Consider the following 19,606-nt stretch of genomic DNA (forward strand, 5'->3'; position numbering starts at 1 on the left):
TACTACTACTACTACTACTACCAATACTACTACTACTACTACTACTACTACTACTACTACTACTACTACTACTACCACTACTATTACTACTACTACTACTACTGCTGCTACTACTACTACTACCACTACTACTACTACTACTACTACTACCACTACTACTACTACTACTACTACTACTACTACTACTACTACTAGTACTACTAGTACTACTGCTGCTACTACTACTACCACTACTACTACTAATACTACTACTACTACTACTACTACTACTACTACTACTACCACCACTACTACTACTACCACTACTACTACTGCTGCTACTACTACCACTACTACTACTACCACTACTACTACTCCTGTACTAATACTGCTACTACAGCTGTCATGGTTAGACAGTGTAGACAGCTTGGTTAGTGTTCAGGGCTTAGTGCTCGTTGATGGCAATAATATCAAATTACATAAATCAAACTTCTTAGATGAAGGCTGTCATCACTTAATTATTTTATTGCAGCAGATATTGCGAAAGCATAATTCATATTTCAAGCAGTTTATGCAGCATACTCTCCTGTGTTTCATTGTGTCCAATATTATAATTCTCTCCAACATCAGTAAACGCTTCGAACAGTCTTATAAAGACTGGTAGATGACGGCCAACGGCCATTATATTTGACCAATTACCAATTAGGCCAAGGGAGAAATCAAATATGGTAGACTTCCCAGAACCACTCCCTTCAGCTCACTGCCTCAGGATCACAGCCTAGGTGAACAGGTGTCCCAGCCTCCCCTCAAACAATTCTGCTCCATGTAGTCTTACGTAGATGTTTGCTTTGGGGCTCAACTACAGTGTCATGACCAGTCACCAGCAGAAGCCAAAGGTGTATTCACATATCAGTAACAAGTTACTGAGGGGAATTCACTGGCCGTACAACCATCCAGTCGTTTCGTGTCAAAACACCAGAGAGTGTTTGTGCGATTGTGCTCTGACTGAAAAGAGTGTTGTTGCTGAATGGAAATCTACTACAGTACACGTGATTAGATTAGGTCCTTTTTCAATAACCCTGGCTTGATAGCATGGGAGCAGGGTATCCTGTTTAGGAGGCTGTTTACTGGCACTTGAACTCACAGGAAGACATTGTTTTGACTGCGTAGAGTGTTTGGTTTTCTTTAAGAGTGGGAACCCTATAAACCTGATATTAACTAGTTCAGATCCTAATGAGTTTTTACTGGTTGTCAAATCCACCCATGACACATTGAGGCTAATTACCACAAAAATATAGACTAAGTCTTATGTATTGCTTTGCAGCACGACACCAGGAAATGTGAACCTGATCATAGAAATGTGCAAAATGAATCACAAGCATTTAGCCCTGTGCTACATGTCTTAACCATGTTCAGAGGACATATATGTACAGTAACAGTCTAAGGAGCAGACATGAGCTGGTGTGTGAGACAAGGTTTCATCAATAATGCACAGAAACAGGAAACTGAGATAAGATAGGGTGCAACCATGACATGACATCCAACCAGCATCACATATCTTTAACAAAACCACACGTTTCATGCAGAGGGAAAAAATTGTTCAGCGTCTGTATGAATCCTTCTGTAGCAAATCATGAAAACGCATGGTTCTCTTTCTATTTTTAAGACAGTATAATCTATTGATCATGCACTCAGTCTGGTGTTTCTTTGGTAGACTAGCCAGATACTCTAGGTTGTGTGAATTACAATGTGTAATCAACACAAATATCTCCGGAATGACTTGGAGCTTTTCAAGTGAAAGAAGCAGCTAATTAAAACATTATTTAAAATATAAGTACTGTACATATAAGTACAGTACTGTGTAATTATCGTCCGCTTACCAATTAAAGGGTTCCTCAGTAATGAGGTCACGCACTGCCCAATACGTTCTGCACCAATATGCCGGAATATTTAATCTGCCATTAAACGCGTTCATTGTTCTCACATAGTGGATAATCATGTACAGTTTTAAACTGTCATGTGAAAGTGACATTGTTGATAAAGTTACGTGAAACAAGTCATTTACGATGACATGATTCAAGCCAAGCATTATAGAGGGTTCTGTTTAGGTCCCCTCAATAAAGTTGATATTAGAGCAGTCAAGGGCAAGCTCCAATCCATAACATTAAACCATTTCACTGTAACAAGCTATCTATACCAACCAGGCCTCTAGGCCCCAGTACTTACAGTCCCTTGCCCATGGCCTGTGGCCCACTTTTCAGACAGCAGAGACAAAAAAAAGCCTTGACATTTCTTTCACCATGTCCCGCTACATCTCTGCCATGTGGGATTAAATGCATGTCTCGGCCCTGAAGGCAAGGGGTGTTTTATTGAAAGCTGTTGAATAGACTGTGTTTGGTTGACTGAGCAGTGACAGTGGTCTTGGATAAACATTAATACTGTAGGCCTACTGGAAAATTGGAATCAATATTCCAGTGAATCGATACCAATATACTGTATATTATCATTATCATGCATTAGTATAGATATATGTTTGCATAGATATACTTCCAAATATTATTCTTTTTATTTGTCTCTCTCTCACTGAAGCTTGGTGTGAGGTTGACAGTAAACAAGGTCTTTAAAACCCCCTAGAGTCTATATCTAAGTAACATAATAAAATGATCCCATCAAAATCTGTCTGTTTAAAATAGAGATATCTGTTTTTTTGTTGTTGCATGGAATGCGTCTCAATCCACCACATTCTCTATGTCTCCCTTCCGCATCTGTGGTGGAAAGTGGCAGAGCTACAGCACTGTTTGTCAGACCAGGAGACATCCCGAAAATCCCCACGGGACTCGTCTGAAGTCGGTAACGCTGATGTGCCAACTTTTGTCTGTAGCGTCCGAACCGTTTGGGCTACAGTCTCCCCACTGCAGAACGAGACGTTTTGAATGTATTATTAAACGCTATAGGCCAAATTAAATATTTTATCAAATTATGTATTTATATTTTTGGGGGATACCTAAAGGGGTCATAATATTCCAAATCAAATAGCTAAATGATCCATGGTATGACCTTCTTAAAACAATTCCATATGTCAGCTTAGAACCCCCTCCCCCTCCCCCCAACAGCTTAGACTTTTAAGAATTAAAGAAAATACATCAGAAGTGACATAGAATTTAGCTTCAGCCCTACTGAGTTTGTTCTTCTGGAAAAGAGCTTTGTCCAGATGAAAGCTGTGTCCAGATGGATAGAAATAGATAGGCTTTAAAGCTGCCCACTGTGACCAGATGTTAAAAGGGGGCACACCAATCTGATGGTTCATTCAATTAAATTGGCTGATACTGTAAATACACATTGGAAACAAATCCTCACATGTGCACGCACATGAGGGCCTAAAGTAAGAAACATTTCTTGACATTTTCTGCCCCACATAGAATTCTGTACTGTAGTGACAAATCACCATGCTCCCCCTAGTGGTCAACATGTAAATGCAACTGTGACTATTCTTGCCAGCAGGTTTTGAGGAGAATCAACTATGATAGTATTGTCATCACAAAGACACTAGACATCCTGCTGCTATAATACTGGCAGAACTATGTCAATGCACTGTGCCAAATAATGTAGGTCTTTGTTCGCTGTGCGTTACATTCAGTCATGCTAAATGAATTAAATCCATTGAATGTGCATATTTCACATTCAATCATAAAAATGTTAATTTATCACATTGTCAGTATTGCATGGCCTTTAAGTCAGGGCCCTTAATTGAATGAGTGCTAATTAACATAATCAACAACGGGTGATACTGTGGAATTGAGTGTTCCACTTCCGTTTCAGTGAGATAACCAATCAATTTAGCCATTACTGTATGGCAGACTGGGAAGTCGGTCCTGTGTGTGTGTGTGTGTGTGTGTGTGTGTGTGTGTGTGTGTGTGTGTACGTGTACGTGTACGTGTATGGTGTGTGTGTACGTGTACGCATCTGGGCCTAAATGAGCCTAAATATGGCAGGTGAAGCAGACATTGATCTCTGTCTGTCCTGTCTATCTAGATGGAGCCAAACTGACTAGACTTGTCTGAGACAGCCCTTAAGGGAGAATGCTTAAAGAGGTAGTAGTGCAGTTACTGTCTGGTATCTAACACCATCCATCATCTGTGTTTCCTCATGCCCTGTGTTGTCCCTAGAGCATAAATCATTTGGCCACAATATAAGTCACCTGCACCAGGTCTCCTGGCTGACCCATGTTCCCTCAGGCTTAGCAGAAGCAGCGTTCTGAAAGCACAGTCTGTAGTCTAACATCTGAGCCAGACATGCCCTAGCTCAATGGGTTGGCAGCACATAGCACTGATGTTGTTACGCAAACAAACCCAGCCAGACTTGGGTTTGGTACCAGACGTGGCAGGGCAGGGACAGCCCAGGCCCGGGTGAGGGTTAGCTAGCGTGCACACCGTGCAGTATGGACAAGCTGGTGGTCAGAGGCGCTCGCTTCGTGTTGGATGTCAGTGTGTGGAAATTGAGGAAGAAGGGCTTCATGCTGAGGATGATGAGCTCTGGACTGGGGTGTGTTCAGACATGTGTGATAGTAGTTTTATTACCACAGAGACAGTAGTCCCAGGGGAACTCCACAAGGCACAGCAGCACTCTATAGATCAGTAGGGGGACTTCATCTGGTCAACCCCATTCTGTCACATACAATAGAGGGCAGTTAGAGGGGCTGGTTGAGGTGTGTGTCTTTGTCTGCTGTAGTCTTGCCTATTATGTGATATTGTGATGGATGTGTAAGTCATTGTAGGTTGTATGGATGTAGCGGAAACCTATATCTTAGCAGTACTGTATGAGAAACCTATATCTTAGCAGTACTGTATGAGAAACATATATCTTAGCAGTACTGTATGAGAAACCTATATCTTAGCAGTGCTGCATGAGAAATCTATATCTTAGCAGTGCTGTATGAGAAACCTATATCTTAGCAGTGCTGCATGAGAAACCTATATCTTAGCAGTGCTGTATGAGAAACCTATATCTTAGCAGTGCTGTATGAGAAACCTATATCTTAGCAGTGCTGCATGAGAAACCTATATCTTAGCAGTGCTGTATGAGAAACCTACATCTTAGCAGTACTGTATGAGAAACCTATATCTTAGCAGTACTGTATGAGAAACCTATATCTTAGCAGTACTGTATGAGAAACCTATATCTTAGCAGTGCTGTATGAGAAACCTATATCTTAGCAGTGCTGCATGAGAAACCTATATCTTAGCAGTGCTGTATGAGAAACCTATATCTTAGCAGTACTGTATGATAAATCTATATCTTAGCAGTACTGTATGAGAAACCTATATCTTAGCAGTACTGTATGAGAAACCTATATCTTAGCAGTGCTGTATGAGAAACCTATATCTTAGCAGTGCTGCATGAGAAACCTATATCTTAGCAGTGCTGTATGAGAAACCTACATCTTAGCAGTACTGTATGAGAAACCTATATCTTAGCAGTACTGTATGAGAAACCTATATCTTAGCAGTGCTGTATGAGAAACCTATATCTTAGCAGTGCTGCATGAGAAACCTATATCTTAGCAGTGCTGTATGAGAAACCTATATCTTAGCAGTACTGTATGAGAAATCTCTATCTTAGCAGTACTGTATGAGAAACCTATATCTTAGCAGTGCTGTATGAGAAACCTATATCTTAGCAGTGCTGTATGAGAAACCTATATCTTAGCAGTGCTGTATGAGAAACCTATATCTTAGCAGTACTGTATGAGAAACCTATATCTTAGCATTACTGTATGCTATAATTTGGGAGGTATCAGGTGTGATGTTGATAGTTTTGGGAGTACTGTATGTGTATGTATTGTATGTTTTTAAATGCTACAAAAGGCTAGAGACTGTGTACAGAATTACTTTAAATCCTTATTGGTTTACCATAGTGCTAAATCCATTAGACAATGGAGTCATTGTAATAAACAACATCAATGATTATTTCCTTAACAGGATTAAGCTCTCTGGACTGTGAATTGCTCAATATGGGACTTTGTTAATAAAATAGACTTGCTTTCTAACCATTTCTAAAACAAAACCGCTCTTTGAAGGCTGATGTTTGATCTTTGCCAATTTGCATTGACAGAGACAAGATTTCTACACAGCTGAAATGTCCTACTAATGTCATGATTTGCATTATCTAAACAGGGTTGATGTTGATTGACCGTGATCAATTCCAATACACCATTTACTACATATACTACAAGCACTGAACTTAATTTGAACCTAACTTCCTGTCCCCCATTGTAGATGACGGAGGGGAGACTCTGCCAGGTGCATCTCCTTGACGACAGGAAACTCGAGCTGCTGGTTCAGGTACAGTATACTGCCTTCATTTTTTCCCTTGAGATTATTGTAACATTTCATTTAGTTCCTATGAATTTCAAATAGTTTTGACAAAAAATGATAATGCACTCAAATAGATAGGCCTAATGCCCTCTTCAAAATATCTCCTATTCCACAGCCCAAGCTGTTGTCCCGTGAACTGCTAGACCTGGTGTCCTCCCATTTTAACCTCAAAGAGAAGGAATACTTCGGACTAACGTTTGCTGATGACAGGTAAGTCACATTGCTTATTTTGTGTAAGTATGTAAGTATATGGGTGTTAGAGTATATAGGGTGTGTGTTTGTGTGTGTGTGTGTGTGTGTGTGTGTGTGTGTGTGTGTGTGTGTGTGTGTGTGTGTGTGTGTGTGTGTGTGTGTGTGTGTGTACTGTATGTATGCTTGTATGCATGTCTTCACAGTGCTGTTTGTTTATCTAACACTTTTCTTCATTGACTCTTGCAGTGGTCAGTGTAAATACTTGCAGTTGGACCGGAGAGTTCTGGAACATGACTTCTCTAAGAAGGCTACTGGGCCTATCGCCCTCAACTTCCTGGTCAGGTAGCAATGGCACCATCGCCATATCTGTAGCACATACCTTCCAGTAGGGAGCACTCCTGTATTGGTTTGAGATGATGATGAATGGGGTTTTATTACATTAGGGAATGTCTTGTAGTGGGTGCTGAGATTAAGGATTGTCTTACTGATAATGCATGCAATATGTATTTTATCATTGAATTCAACTAATTGTTTTTCAAACCTCTATTTGTGTTTTTCCCCGAAGGTTTTACATCGAGAGTATAACACTGCTGAAAGACAACACGACGGTGGAATTATTCTTCCTGAATGCAAAAGCTGCCGTCTACAATGTAAGCTACTTGTTATTTTATTCGGCTTTGTGTTGATCTAACCGGTGAATCACACTGATAACCTTCGGTTTCTCAAGGGTCAGGTTGCTCTGATTCACCGTCTCATTCTCCCTCTTTCTGTACCACCGAACCTCAAACAGTCTGACTGTGGCTGTGAAGCACTGTTTTGTCACAGCTATGTTGGAATGAGATGAGACAGTCAGTAAGGGTAGACTGCTGATCGGTTCAGTCCAAGAGAATTCTATTTCGATGATTATGAGTTAGTCATAGGGACAGAGCTCAGATACAGACACCTGCAAAGCTTCTCAAGAGCCCATATGTACACGTACGCATGTATGATTAAGATTTCATTCTTACAGGGGGATATAGAGGTGGAAAGTGAGAATGTCTTCAAATTAGCAGCAAACGCCTTGCAGGTTAGTTCCTTATTTGCTTGGGGCCTTGTACTTTACATTAATTGGCCACTCTAAAGCATACATCTTCTGACATGTTATTTTTTATATCTATTCAGGAAGCAAAGGGGGATTTCTCAAGGTAAGGACATACACTGAGTCTACAAAACATTAAGGACATCTGCTCTTTCCATGACATAGATTGACCAGGTGAATCCACGTGAAAGCTGTGATCCCTTATTGATGTCACTTGTTAAATCAGTGTAGATGAAGGGGAGGAGACAGGTTTAAAGAAGGATTTTTAAGCCTTGACACAATTGAGACATGAATTGTGCATGTGTGCCATTCAGAGGGTGAATGGGCAAGACAAAATATTTAAGCACCTTTGAACAGGGTCTAGGAGTAGGTGCCAGGCTCACCGGTTAGTGTCAAGAACTACAACGCTGCTGGGTTTTTCACAGTTTTTCCACAGTTGTGTATCAAGAATGCTCCAGCACCCATAGGACATCCAGCATACTTGACACAACTTTGGGAAGCATTGGAGTCAACATCCCTGTGGAACACTTGAGGCTGTTCTGAGCAAACGTGTTCTTAAGGTTTTGTACACTCTAATGAGTATCTAACACAGCAGGTATCTAAGGAGCAAGACAACATCACACATTTAACAAAGAGCTTCATTAATGGAACTGTTTCTCCAGACTTACAGTCAAATCAATGACAGCGTAGTTTGTTATAAGAGGGAAGGCAGTGATGTTGTGTCTTGTGAGGCTGTTAAAACCTCACAGAGGCCTTCTAATGAGTCTCATACCACTGACAGCTCGGCCAAGGCTGAGGTCTGCAGGGCTGGATTCTAACAGCATAGCTCTACCACCTTTAATAAAGCTTCTATTGCAACAGCAGCACCTTCTTTACTGTCAGGGACCATCCAGGTGGAACCAGAGAAAGGGAGTTATGGAACACTGTGGACCTTTGTCTGCATTTCCACCTGTGTCCTTCCAGAGAAAGGGCCTTAAGTTAGGTCATTATCAGGAACTTCCCATGTGGCCATGCACCTGGAGCATGTCTGCCAATTAGGTTTCTGCACCTGTGGGTCAGACAGTCTGACTCCAACTGAATGGGGGTGATATCCATTAGAAGCTCATTCCAGGTTGTTTGGACTTTAGAAGGCCTCAATGCATGGTCATGGTTTCTCTACATACTTTTCTGCATAGTCATTTCCTAACTGTTATGTACAGCATTAGTTAAGGAATTTCACCATCCATATCTTCATAACCATTCTGTTTAATCATTATTCTCAGTGATGAAACCACCAGAACGGAACTGAAGAAGCTTCCAACTCTTCCCAACAAGGTGCTAAAGGAGCACCCGTCACTTACATACTGGTAAACTAAACTTGGTAACGGTTTAGTTTAGAAAGACTGCTCAATATCAAGTGGTTCAACAGCAATGTTATTGCAGACAATGATTTGTGATGCATGATGCATTCCTGAGAGGGAGGAGTGATGCAGCCCATAATTTAGGAGTTGAAGGTGTCATCATCATGCTTTTTACAGTGAGGATCGAGTGATAGAGCATTACAAACAGCTGAAAGGAGTCTCCAGAGGACAGGCCATAGTGAAGTGAGTATTGTAAAAACAATGATCCCTCATTCCCTCTCATACACGCCTGTTCACCACAAGTCATCAGATAAAAGACATCAGGCCCTGGCTTCATACATCTTGCTCTCACCCCTCACCCACTCTCTCTTTCCATCTCTCTCTCTCTCTCGCTGTCTTGCACGCTCTCTCCCTCCTTCTCTTTCACTCTCTCTCATTGCTCTCTCTCTCCCTTATTCTCTCACTCACACATACACACTCTATCTCCTTTCTCGCAACCAAGGTCTGATAGAAATCAATAACCCACTCCAGTTACTGTCTGGCCAGTGAATCATTGTGATTCACTGTAGGCATCTTTAACAGATCAGGCTCTCATTGTCCTGTGTAAAGTACCATCTATAATGTTTATATGGTGAACCACCTTTTGAAAATGAAAGAGGGAATTTGGGATGCTACTGTAATAGAACCTTATTTCAATTCAGGTATTTGACCCTAGTGGAATCCCTACCCACCTATGGTGTCCATTATTATGAAGTAAAGGTAAGAATACAGTATATTGCATTATGCACACAACAACAGCTATTGCACTTATAAAAGCAGATTTCTCTAAGGGAATGGACGTATGCAGTTCAGTCATGGTGCTATGCGTTTGCCTCACAGGACAAGCAAGGCATCCCATGGTGGCTTGGGATCAGCTACAAAGGAATTGGCCAGTATGATTTGCAGGACAAATTGAAACCACGGAAGGTACGGTCATTTGTTTGTTCCCATTTGTGTTCTCCACTATTTACAGTACAGGATTCGTTTTTGCATGAGCTATTTTATTGTCCGTGTACAGCAGTCATTGTGCAGTATAGCCTTTATACAGGCGCATAGGAGATTCATTCTGCAGATAAGATGTCTGCCTGCTACTGTCGAATTATGTCTTGACAGCGCTAGGAGCTTCATCAGTCTATTTGAGGAATGATGAAATGACAGGGCAGGGATAAAGAGTCCTCTGGCACGTAGCACTAGACCTCTCGCACACATTCATCACCTATTCCACTGATCAGGGTTGGGCCCTCGTTACAGCTGGAGCAGACAAGGCCAGACTTGAAAATCCAAGTGACAGTCAGTTCATAACCAGACTGTTTGATCGATCCCTTCAGGTAAACATGACTTTGGAGGCCTGTATTTATTATAATTCTGTCTGACAACCTACCACTCATAACCAAATCAATGTCAGGACAGAGGTATGCCTGCACTACTTTGTCCTGACCAGTTAACATATGTACTTATTTATCATTCTGAGAATCCTGCATGTAAAGTGTGTAACCCGTTCTTCTGGTTCAGTGGATGTTTTCTAGCTTGGTGTTCTTCTGTTAAGAAGAGGAGGAACACCCAGCTTTGTGATCCGGTCTCTACAGTATCACATTATTAAGTTTATGGTCTATGGGCTTATGAGTCTGAACATGAAGAGAGAAGGAGAGCTGGTTGGGGCAGACGTTTAGTGTTGAGAGGAGGGAGGATGGTGTTTCTGTGATGTCAAAGGCAGGGAGGCAGGGTCTGGGTGTTACCATTCTGAGTGATGAGAATACCTGAGGAGACTTGTTGGAAGCAGAGAGAAAGGGAAAGGGAAGGAAGGAGTTGTTTGTGTTGTTTGAGCTCGACAGAGAGGAATACAGACAGCAAGGATTTAATTACTGGACCTCTACTGGTAAGAGTCTGAGATGAAGGTACAGTTTTCCATATTGGATGCTGACCATTTAATTTGTTCAACGAAAAACAGCTACAGTGGTGTGAAATGATTGACACCCTTGATAAAGATGAGCAATAATGATGAAATAATTCAAATACTGAGCTATATTCTGTGCTTAACATTGGGAAATGACATTATTTTAAACTAATACAATTGCTCAGAGAAAGAGATTTAACAAGAAATAAAAAAAACGGTTCAGGTCAAAATAATTGACACTCCTAAAGATTCTAATAAATAAAGTAGGCAAAAGTTTAGTATTTGGTCCCATTTTCCTTGCACTCAATGACTAAATCAAGCTTGTGACTCTACAGACTTGTTGGATGCATTTGCAGTTCGTTTTTGGTTGCTAGGTTAGCATGTTTTGGGGGTATGATCTTTGACCCTCTGTAACTTTCTCACTCATCCTTTATTCACGATTCATTCAGAATTATTCGTAATCATGGTAGCATCCACATGAATGTAGAAGTGTTTAGGAATCTGTTGTGATTCACCATTGACTTAATCATGGTAATTAATCATGGTAATGATTTAATCATGTACCTTAAATGAGTACATATGAAGGTGTCATATGCAGGCTTTTTTTAATTAACATTTTTATTTTATTTAACCTTTATTTAACTAGTCAGTTAAGAACAAATTCTTAATTACAATGGCTTTGACAGTCATAGTTGAAGTGAAAGGTTTCACCAATCATTAATCAGTTGTTTCTGTGTCTCTCTGTGTTTACCTCCATAGCTGTACCAGTGGAAGCAACTGGAGAACTTGTATTTTCGGGAGAAGAAATTTGCTGTTGAGGTGAATGACCCTCACAGGTGAGGGCAAGTCAAACTATAGATATTTATCACAACTACATGTATTTGAATTCCCTTTAGACAACCGAAGAAGCTCTTCTTCCTGAGAATAATCATGGTGTATGTGTTATCTCTAAACAGGCGGGCAGTGACGAAGCGTACATTTGGCCAGACTGGCTTAGTCATCCACACATGGTACGCCAGCCACTCATTGATCAAAACCATCTGGGTCATGGCCATCAGTCAGCATCAGTTTTACTTGGACAGAAAGCAAAGCAAGGTAAGGTGTAAGGTACCATGTAATATGATCCATTTTGAGTCCTGACTCAATCACTGTGTCTGTGTTCTGTACCTTTATGCATCCCTATACCAACCAAATGTATCAATTTCTTCATGTAGGATTAAATGCTTGTATTAACATGTAGACAGTGTAGGTCTGTAGTATGTATTGACTATATCAATCCCTAATCCTCGATCACCTCAATCTCTCCATCCCAACAGGGTAAAATAAGTGCAGCGAAAAGTTTGGGTGATATTGCCATGGATTTAACAGAACATGGAGGAGGAACCAAGATAACCAGACTGGGAGATAACCTAAAGCACAACCTTATTATGGCTAGCACTGGCAGCCTGGCGTCAACAGGTATTCTGGTAGCTCAAAGTCACCTCTTTAGCTAAATGTTTCTCTTTTGAAATACCTGTATATGGAAAAGGATAGGACAAATTTACCGGTATTTGTATGCACTTTGTGTTAGAAAATGTGCAACTAAAACAAGCAAATAGACCTAGGGTACATTTACAGTGTAAACAACGTCACCACTACAGGGTCTGCAGATTCAGCAGTGGACGAGGAGCAGAAAAAGGAGAAGATCTCTGAGCTAAAGAAGAAGGAACAAGAGATCCAAGATGTCTTGACACAGAAAACAAAGGAGCTGAAGAAAATCTGCTTGAGAGAGGCGGTGAGCTAACTCTCATAGTTACTCTCTGCTTGTAGACAATTGCTTACATTGATTTTGCTCGTTACGAGCACCTGGAGGTGCTGAGCTGATACAGTTAAGGAATTCCTTTTGCTTTGCAGCCAGGCTCATTCAGTAGAACACCAGTGAAACTACTTTATAAATTGCCTTAGTTTGGTCAGTTGAGACTATTGGAGTAAAACGCTCCGTAATTTTAAGAGCCTGTACGTGATCTCCAGGACCTTTAGTGAAGAGTGTGTCATTTTCCTCCAGTTGTTTGCTGTAAAGTTAAATGACCTGGATGCTTTGTTGTGTGTTTTCAGGAGCTCACGGGCAAACTGCCCAAAGAGTATCCCCTGTCTGCAGGCGAGAGACCTCCTCAGGTCAGACGGCGAGTTGGCACAGCCTTTAAACTGGATGACCTCTTCCCATACAACGAGGTCTGTATTGAAACAGCACTGTTCAGTATATGTATATATATTTAGCTAATCTTGGCACCCAGAACCTAATCTCACGTGCACGATGGCCTTCTTAAGTTTACTGCAGTGTGCTAAATCAGGGTCACACAGAGTGTTTCTTTGTAGTCTTAAACAAATCTACTTTGAAACAAACCTCACACACATGGTTATGGGCTTGAATTAGATTTTGATTTGCTTTGGGGGAAAAAACAAGACACCTGTACCATGTCAGATATAGAGTTGAAATGTATTCAATTTTGAGTTTGGATCCAATATTACACTTTACATACATCATAGAAGACTGAAATATAACAGAACTGGCTTCGTTAAAAAAAAGAAACGTTTATTATGAAATTATTACAAATATTAATAACATTCACCCATGAGACCACTAGAGGGCGATTTGTTCATTCAACTGCAGGTAAATGATTATGTATGTTTGTCACGAGAGACTAATATTTTGTAGAATATGACATGACATGAATTCCATGATTTCCTCATAGAGGGTTGTAAACCGGGTTGTTAGGATATTATTCTAAGCAGAGTAACATCTGTACCGTACCGTTTTTGTGTGATGAATGGAATGTGATTGGATTGCATTCATGTCCTGTCCTGTTTTGTATGGATCACGTGTTGATGAGTTGTCTTCTGTATTTCCCAATACGCACACAAACTACTGCAAAATATTACCTTGTTGTTATGGCCACATTGTGTTGTAATTTTCAATTGGATATGCATGTCTATTGCTCAGTTGAAATTGAAATGGATCTGCCGTTCTCTGCTGCAATATTGTCTATAATGATGTATGTATACTCTGATCTGTAGGACCCTTATCTGAGGAACCTGGAGAGCAGGTTTGCTCTACAGCGGAAGATCGTGGAAGCAGCTAAGAAACTGGCCTCGGAGGCAGAGATCTGTAAGACGGTGAAGAGGAAGAGGAGGAGGAACTGTCAGGACGCCATGAGGAAACTGCAGCAGGTCGAGGATGAGATGAACAAGTACAGAATCAAGAAAGGCAAGAAGCCTACCCAAAGAGCCTCTGTGATTATCGCAGGTACTGGACATAAAAGTAGACACACACACAGTCCACTGTATGAGTTTATTGATTTGTACTATAATCTTGCATCTATAATGTGCTTTCGTCCTTCAACCCTAGATGAGCTTCTCCGTTCAGAGACGAGCTCGCTGTCAGACAGTCAGATTCTGGATGACGGTGAGTGGGACAAATTTCAGTCATACAGTAGCTACATGACCTTTGTTGCAACAGCGCCTTTACGAATCCCATCTGACCATGAATTCTGTCTCTTTGTCCAGATGACTCGGATGGTGCTCTGAGGCCCCGGTCACGGTCGGTCCAGTGCTCCCCTCAGGTCAGCCCTGCACGTTCCCTGGATCACCACCACAACAAGAGTCTCAGCAGGTTAGCAGCGTTTGACGGCCAGGATGCTTCACATCATTTTCACCCCAGAGAGGTGTCATCTGCACACAGCAGCCCCGCCATAACATTACCCAGATCTCCACGGGACCCACGCAGCATGCCCTCCACCCCCGTTATGACCCGCAACGCCTACAGCAGCAGCCATCTCAGGTGAGACCCCCCCTCTCAGACCAGCCTACCCAGACCCTTACCCGGTCACAACATCAGCAATACCTGCATCCAAACGTTTAACAGAAAACTATTGTAATCATAAGTATTTAGTACTGTATGCTGTACATCCGGATTTCTTAACACTATTTGCTTTATAACCGTCTAACAACACATTTATGTGACAATAACACATGTATGTTATTTTTTTTATTACATTTTTTGGGGTGTGTGACTTTTGCAGGTCGGATGGGAACTCCCAGTCCTTCAGGCACCGCAGTGGCAGTCTGGAGTCCCAGCAACGGATACTAAAGGATACCGACTCAGAGAAGCCAGTCTTCACCCTGTCCCCTGCCCGCAGGAGCAACAGCACAGAGGCCCTGGAGGACTGCTCCTCCTTCACCAGTCAGTCCAGCCTGGACTACCCAGGCAACCCCCACTACTGCACCTTGGACTCTCGAACCCGCAACCATCAGCTGCACAGGAGGGTGGAGGTCTATGGAAACACAGGCAGTATGCCTAATCTGGTCCAGAATCATATTGGCTGTAGTTATTTGTATGAGCCCCCAGCGCACTATGCACCGACTGCTTACTACGTGGCAGGTTACCCCTGTCCAGACATGGAGCCCTACTCCAACGGTGCTTACGTGTATGAGAACGAGATGGAGGGCCACTACAATGTCAACCCTTCCTACCAAGTCCACAATTATCACAGACACGAGCGCTACAGGACCTATAGTAGTGATCGAGCGGACAGCCTTGCTCAGAACCCATACGCCACCATGAGATTGCCCCGGACCAGACAGGGGCCCCGCAATGAGCCCTTGCAGAAGAACATGCAGAAGGCTCTGGTGGCTGAGCACCTGAGAGGCTGGTACCACCGCAGTGGTGGCCACAGAGAGGCAGGCAGGGGTCTGGCTGGGTATGACTATGACAACGGCTCTCAGCTCAGCCTGGGATACCAGACCATGCCAGCCCCCTTCAGCCACTCCAGCCGAACCACTTCCTACTCCTCAGGTAGAAATAGATCCTGCTTCTCCTCATATTGCAACAGGTCATCTCAGAATAACATATTCGGTCTGCTCACCCTCAGTAACACAGAGGGACACGTTTTTGTCTGATCAATATAATGCATACATTCCTAACATACTGTATGACAATATGTGCTGTATTGTTTGTTAGGGTTAGGGTTGAGGGTTAGGGTTGGACCCGGGATGTGTACATGAAACTAGGGTTAGGGTGTCATTGTCTGAGACTCCCCAGTATATGTCTGTTACTTTAGTCCAACTAAAAAGTGTCTCTCTTTCTAGTTTCCTCGTCAACCAGCACAGGAAACTGGCGCAGCCAGTTGGCTGTGGGTGTAACAGACTATGAGAACATGACAGAGTCACCACAGCACCCTCACCCAGGAGCCCATGGCAATTACAACCGCAGTCCCACCCATACCAGGTGATAACCAGTAACCTACCACAGCACCGCACCTACATTTTCCATACCATACAGGCTATTATAAACTGGGTGGTTTGAGCCCTGAATGCTGATTGGTTGACAGCTGTGGTATATCAAACCATTTATTTTTTACTGCTCTAATTTGGTTGGTAACCAGTTTATAGTAGTAATAAGGTAACTTGAGGGTTTGTGGTATATGGCCAATATACAGTATCATGGCTAAGGGCTTTATCCAGGCACTCCATGTTGCGTCGTGCAGAAGAACTGCCCTTAGCCGTGGTATATTGGCCAATACCACACCCCCTCGGGCCTTACTGCTTAAATATAGAATTGACAACAGTATCACTAAGTATGGGAAATGAAGTGGTTCACTCAAGACTATGACCACTCTTATAATTGGCTGTCTGTCTGCTAATGCTTTCTCCTCCCCATACTCAATGGCATGTACTCTTGTGGATGTCACCTCTGTTCACTCTCTGTGTGTGCCTGTCACGGTATTGAGCCTCAGGACCTCTCTAGCATTGTCACCACTTGCCACTGTCCTTCCACTTGCTCTTCCTCCTCCTGCATCCTCTACTCTTCTCCACCTTCTTCCTCCTGTTCCTCCAGCTCTTCTCATGATTGGACAGGTTGTTTTGGCTGTCATATAGACATTTACAGAGATTCAAATGCTATCCTTATCTATGAACAGTCTTTGCTAGTAAGTGACATCATGTGGCAGCATGTTCAGTTTGTTTGGTCTGTTGGTGTGAAACTAAACACCAATAATGAAGTAGTCTCAAATCAGTGTATATGAACTGGTGATCTTTTCACTTTCTTTCTATCTTTCTCTCCTTTCACTAACTGTCCATGCTCAATCGTCATGTACATAGATTTCCCCCAGAATGCAATGTGTTGAAGAGGTCTGATACAATGCCAGTGGAGTCAGTAGAGGTGTTTGGTGCTGTGGCCAATAGCACTGAGGAAGACCATTAGGCAACTATTCAAACACAGAAGGGTGAGATGAGATGCAAATAGGCTGTCGTAGTGGTAATCCATTTCCATCAGTGTCACTGTTGTCAGTTTGCATCTATGTCTCATCATTTGTCATATTGATCAATATACTGTAGCTCATTTAGTGGTGTCCACCACAGGTTCAATCAAGGTGAAATCAATATGTAGACCATTCATTAAATGTACAGCCAGAGCAGTGGTAACACATACTGCCAAGGCCTAGTTGGCCACATTCCACTCCATTCCAGATACTTACAGCTCATGAATGGCCATGTCTTACCCGGTTGGCCAAAGGTTTTGCCAAATGATCTTGGTCTTTAAGCAGGCTCACAAATTCAGCATGGACGCATGTGGAGAAAATGTTGTGTTCATGACATCCTGTAGCTAGAAACCACACTTTCACAGTGTCTAGCTTCACATCTACAGTTAAAACACGTTCACAGTGTCTAGCTTCACATCAACTGTTAAAATACTTTCACAGTGTCTAGCTTCACACCTACAGTTAAAACACTTTCACAGTGTCTAGCTTCATATCAACTGTTAAAACACTGTCACAGGGTCTAGCTTCACATCAACAGTTAAAACACTTTCACAGTGTCTAACTTCACATCAACAGTTAAAACACTTTCACAGTGTCTAGCTTCACATCAACAGTTAAAACACTTTCACAGTGTCTAACTTCACATCAACAGTTAAAACACTTTCACAGTGTCTAACTTCACATCAACAGTTAAAACACTTTCACAGTGTCTAGCTTCACATCCTTTGTTAAAACACTTTCACAGTGTCTAGCTTCACATCCTTTGTTAAAACACTTTCACAGTGTCTAGCTTCACAACTACAGTTAAAACACTTTCACAGTGTCTAGCTTCACATCCTTTGTTAAAACACTTTCACAGTGTCTAGCTTCACATCCTTTGTTAAAACACTTTCACAGTGTCTAGCTTCACAACTACAGTTAAAACACTTTCACAGTGTCTAGCGTCACATCCACAGTTAAAACACCACATCCTCCTCATAACTCATAGAACCAGTAGTAGAGTTGACCTACTTTTGCTTGCCTCTCATTACTGTGAGTTGTGATCATATTAAGTGGAGAAAATCTCATTTCAAATGTTCCATTCCTTTTTTATTGCATGGCTTGCTTGACAAGACAGTAGCATGTTTGCTTTTGTTGAATAGTGTGTATCCATGGTCTGTTGTGTTCCATCTTCATGCCTCTAGATAATAACCTCCAGCTGTTGCAGCATGCAGGGGGTTTCATGAAGTACTATGCTGTCCTACAATATGGGAGACTTTTATATTGACCTTCTGTTTGGTTGTTTTCATCTCTTCATTACAGAAGAGTATACATGGATGGAAATTATATGGGCATGCACTGAAGATAAGAGGACCAAAAGAATCACTGGCACAATGACCCCAACATTGGAAGCACGGTTCTCTGGAAGGATACCAACTAACCTCTGGACATGCTGCATTATGACACTCTTGAATGACTCTCCCATGTGCCTTGGATTAGATGGAGATGGATATTATTCAGGAAGACATGGGATGTGGTGATGGCACAAATGCAAGGTTTTGGTGATCTGGGAAACCAGCTTCATCATTGTGAATATTGTGAAGGATCTACAAACAGCATTTCAAACCCCTGGATACCTTTGACCCAAATATATTACCCTCTTGTATTATGACAAAAATAAGTCTTTAAAAAAAAAGTTATCATTGTCTTTATGATAATCAGTAAACTGTGTGTTGGGAGTGTATGGATAAGGAGTTAAAGCAGCATACCTCCAAGGTGTTGTGCCATACAGTACACACAGAGCACTATTTAGTGAGCTACTCATTATACATGTTGTAAATCAACTTGAATATCTTTGTAAAACATTTAGGTATACATTTTGGAGTTACTATTCACAAAGTGTGAGAACAAAATAATAAACCAACCCTTCCTGACTGCGGTTTGTCAGTCAATGGACTGATGCGCTCTCTCCTCTCCCAAGTATGAATCTGAATGTACATGTTGATATTGTTTAAAGATGATTCATGTTTTCCTTTTTGTGATCGTGTTAATGTGGTGTATATTGCTTGCAAGTGAACATAAACTTTTGATAAGCAGCTTTTTTGTATATTGTAAAAAGATATGCCTTAAAAATAATGTTTCTTTATTGTTTCTCTTTATTGTCTTTCTCTACCCATTTGTACATTGTCCACATATTGTTAGGCTTTGTCATCTCCTACCCTAAGTGAAATATTTCCCATTTGGATTTGGGACATCAATAAAAAAAAACGTGTGAGACATACAGCATGTGGTGTGACTTCTTTAGCCCTCAACAAGACTAGATTTCTCCATTGGTGGGGGGCAGGTAGCCTAGCGGTTAGTGCGTTGAGCGTTGTGCCCTTAAGCAAGACACTTAACCCTAATTTGCTGTAAAACAACACATTGCACTGCACCTA

General features: G+C 41.7%; 2 protein-coding genes across 2 annotated transcripts in view; one reads left to right on the forward strand and one right to left on the reverse strand.

Annotated features, from left to right (window-relative positions):
- Positions 1 to 271, reverse strand: part of LOC135562722 (uncharacterized protein DDB_G0271670-like) — a gene marked incomplete at both ends in the record, with an annotated part of 1,035 nt that extends 764 nt beyond the window's left edge. The window contains one exon of the mRNA XM_065005076.1: positions 1 to 271. This exon is cut by the window's left edge and continues 764 nt beyond it. Within this exon, the coding sequence (XP_064861148.1) occupies positions 1 to 271 (271 nt within the window).
- LOC115102331 (FERM domain-containing protein 4B-like) overlaps positions 1 to 19,452 on the forward strand; it is a 32,581-nt gene extending 13,129 nt beyond the window's left edge. Inside the window, exons 2-22 of the mRNA XM_029622176.2 lie at positions 6,255 to 6,320; positions 6,469 to 6,563; positions 6,792 to 6,887; positions 7,111 to 7,195; positions 7,555 to 7,611; positions 7,707 to 7,729; positions 8,886 to 8,969; positions 9,141 to 9,206; positions 9,665 to 9,722; positions 9,843 to 9,929; positions 11,656 to 11,732; positions 11,853 to 11,991; positions 12,213 to 12,354; positions 12,537 to 12,670; positions 12,991 to 13,107; positions 13,951 to 14,179; positions 14,282 to 14,338; positions 14,440 to 14,713; positions 14,955 to 15,727; positions 16,021 to 16,159; positions 18,495 to 19,452. Of these exons, the coding sequence (XP_029478036.1) occupies positions 6,255 to 6,320; positions 6,469 to 6,563; positions 6,792 to 6,887; positions 7,111 to 7,195; positions 7,555 to 7,611; positions 7,707 to 7,729; positions 8,886 to 8,969; positions 9,141 to 9,206; positions 9,665 to 9,722; positions 9,843 to 9,929; positions 11,656 to 11,732; positions 11,853 to 11,991; positions 12,213 to 12,354; positions 12,537 to 12,670; positions 12,991 to 13,107; positions 13,951 to 14,179; positions 14,282 to 14,338; positions 14,440 to 14,713; positions 14,955 to 15,727; positions 16,021 to 16,159; positions 18,495 to 18,534 (2,838 nt within the window). The 3' untranslated portion in view covers positions 18,535 to 19,452. The remainder of the gene's footprint in view (positions 1 to 6,254; positions 6,321 to 6,468; positions 6,564 to 6,791; positions 6,888 to 7,110; positions 7,196 to 7,554; positions 7,612 to 7,706; positions 7,730 to 8,885; positions 8,970 to 9,140; positions 9,207 to 9,664; positions 9,723 to 9,842; positions 9,930 to 11,655; positions 11,733 to 11,852; positions 11,992 to 12,212; positions 12,355 to 12,536; positions 12,671 to 12,990; positions 13,108 to 13,950; positions 14,180 to 14,281; positions 14,339 to 14,439; positions 14,714 to 14,954; positions 15,728 to 16,020; positions 16,160 to 18,494) is intronic.
- The last annotated feature ends 154 nt before the right edge of the window (positions 19,453 to 19,606 follow it).

This window comes from Oncorhynchus nerka, linkage group LG20, assembly GCF_034236695.1.
Source record: "Oncorhynchus nerka isolate Pitt River linkage group LG20, Oner_Uvic_2.0, whole genome shotgun sequence".
Taxonomy (NCBI): Eukaryota; Metazoa; Chordata; class Actinopteri; order Salmoniformes; family Salmonidae; genus Oncorhynchus; species Oncorhynchus nerka.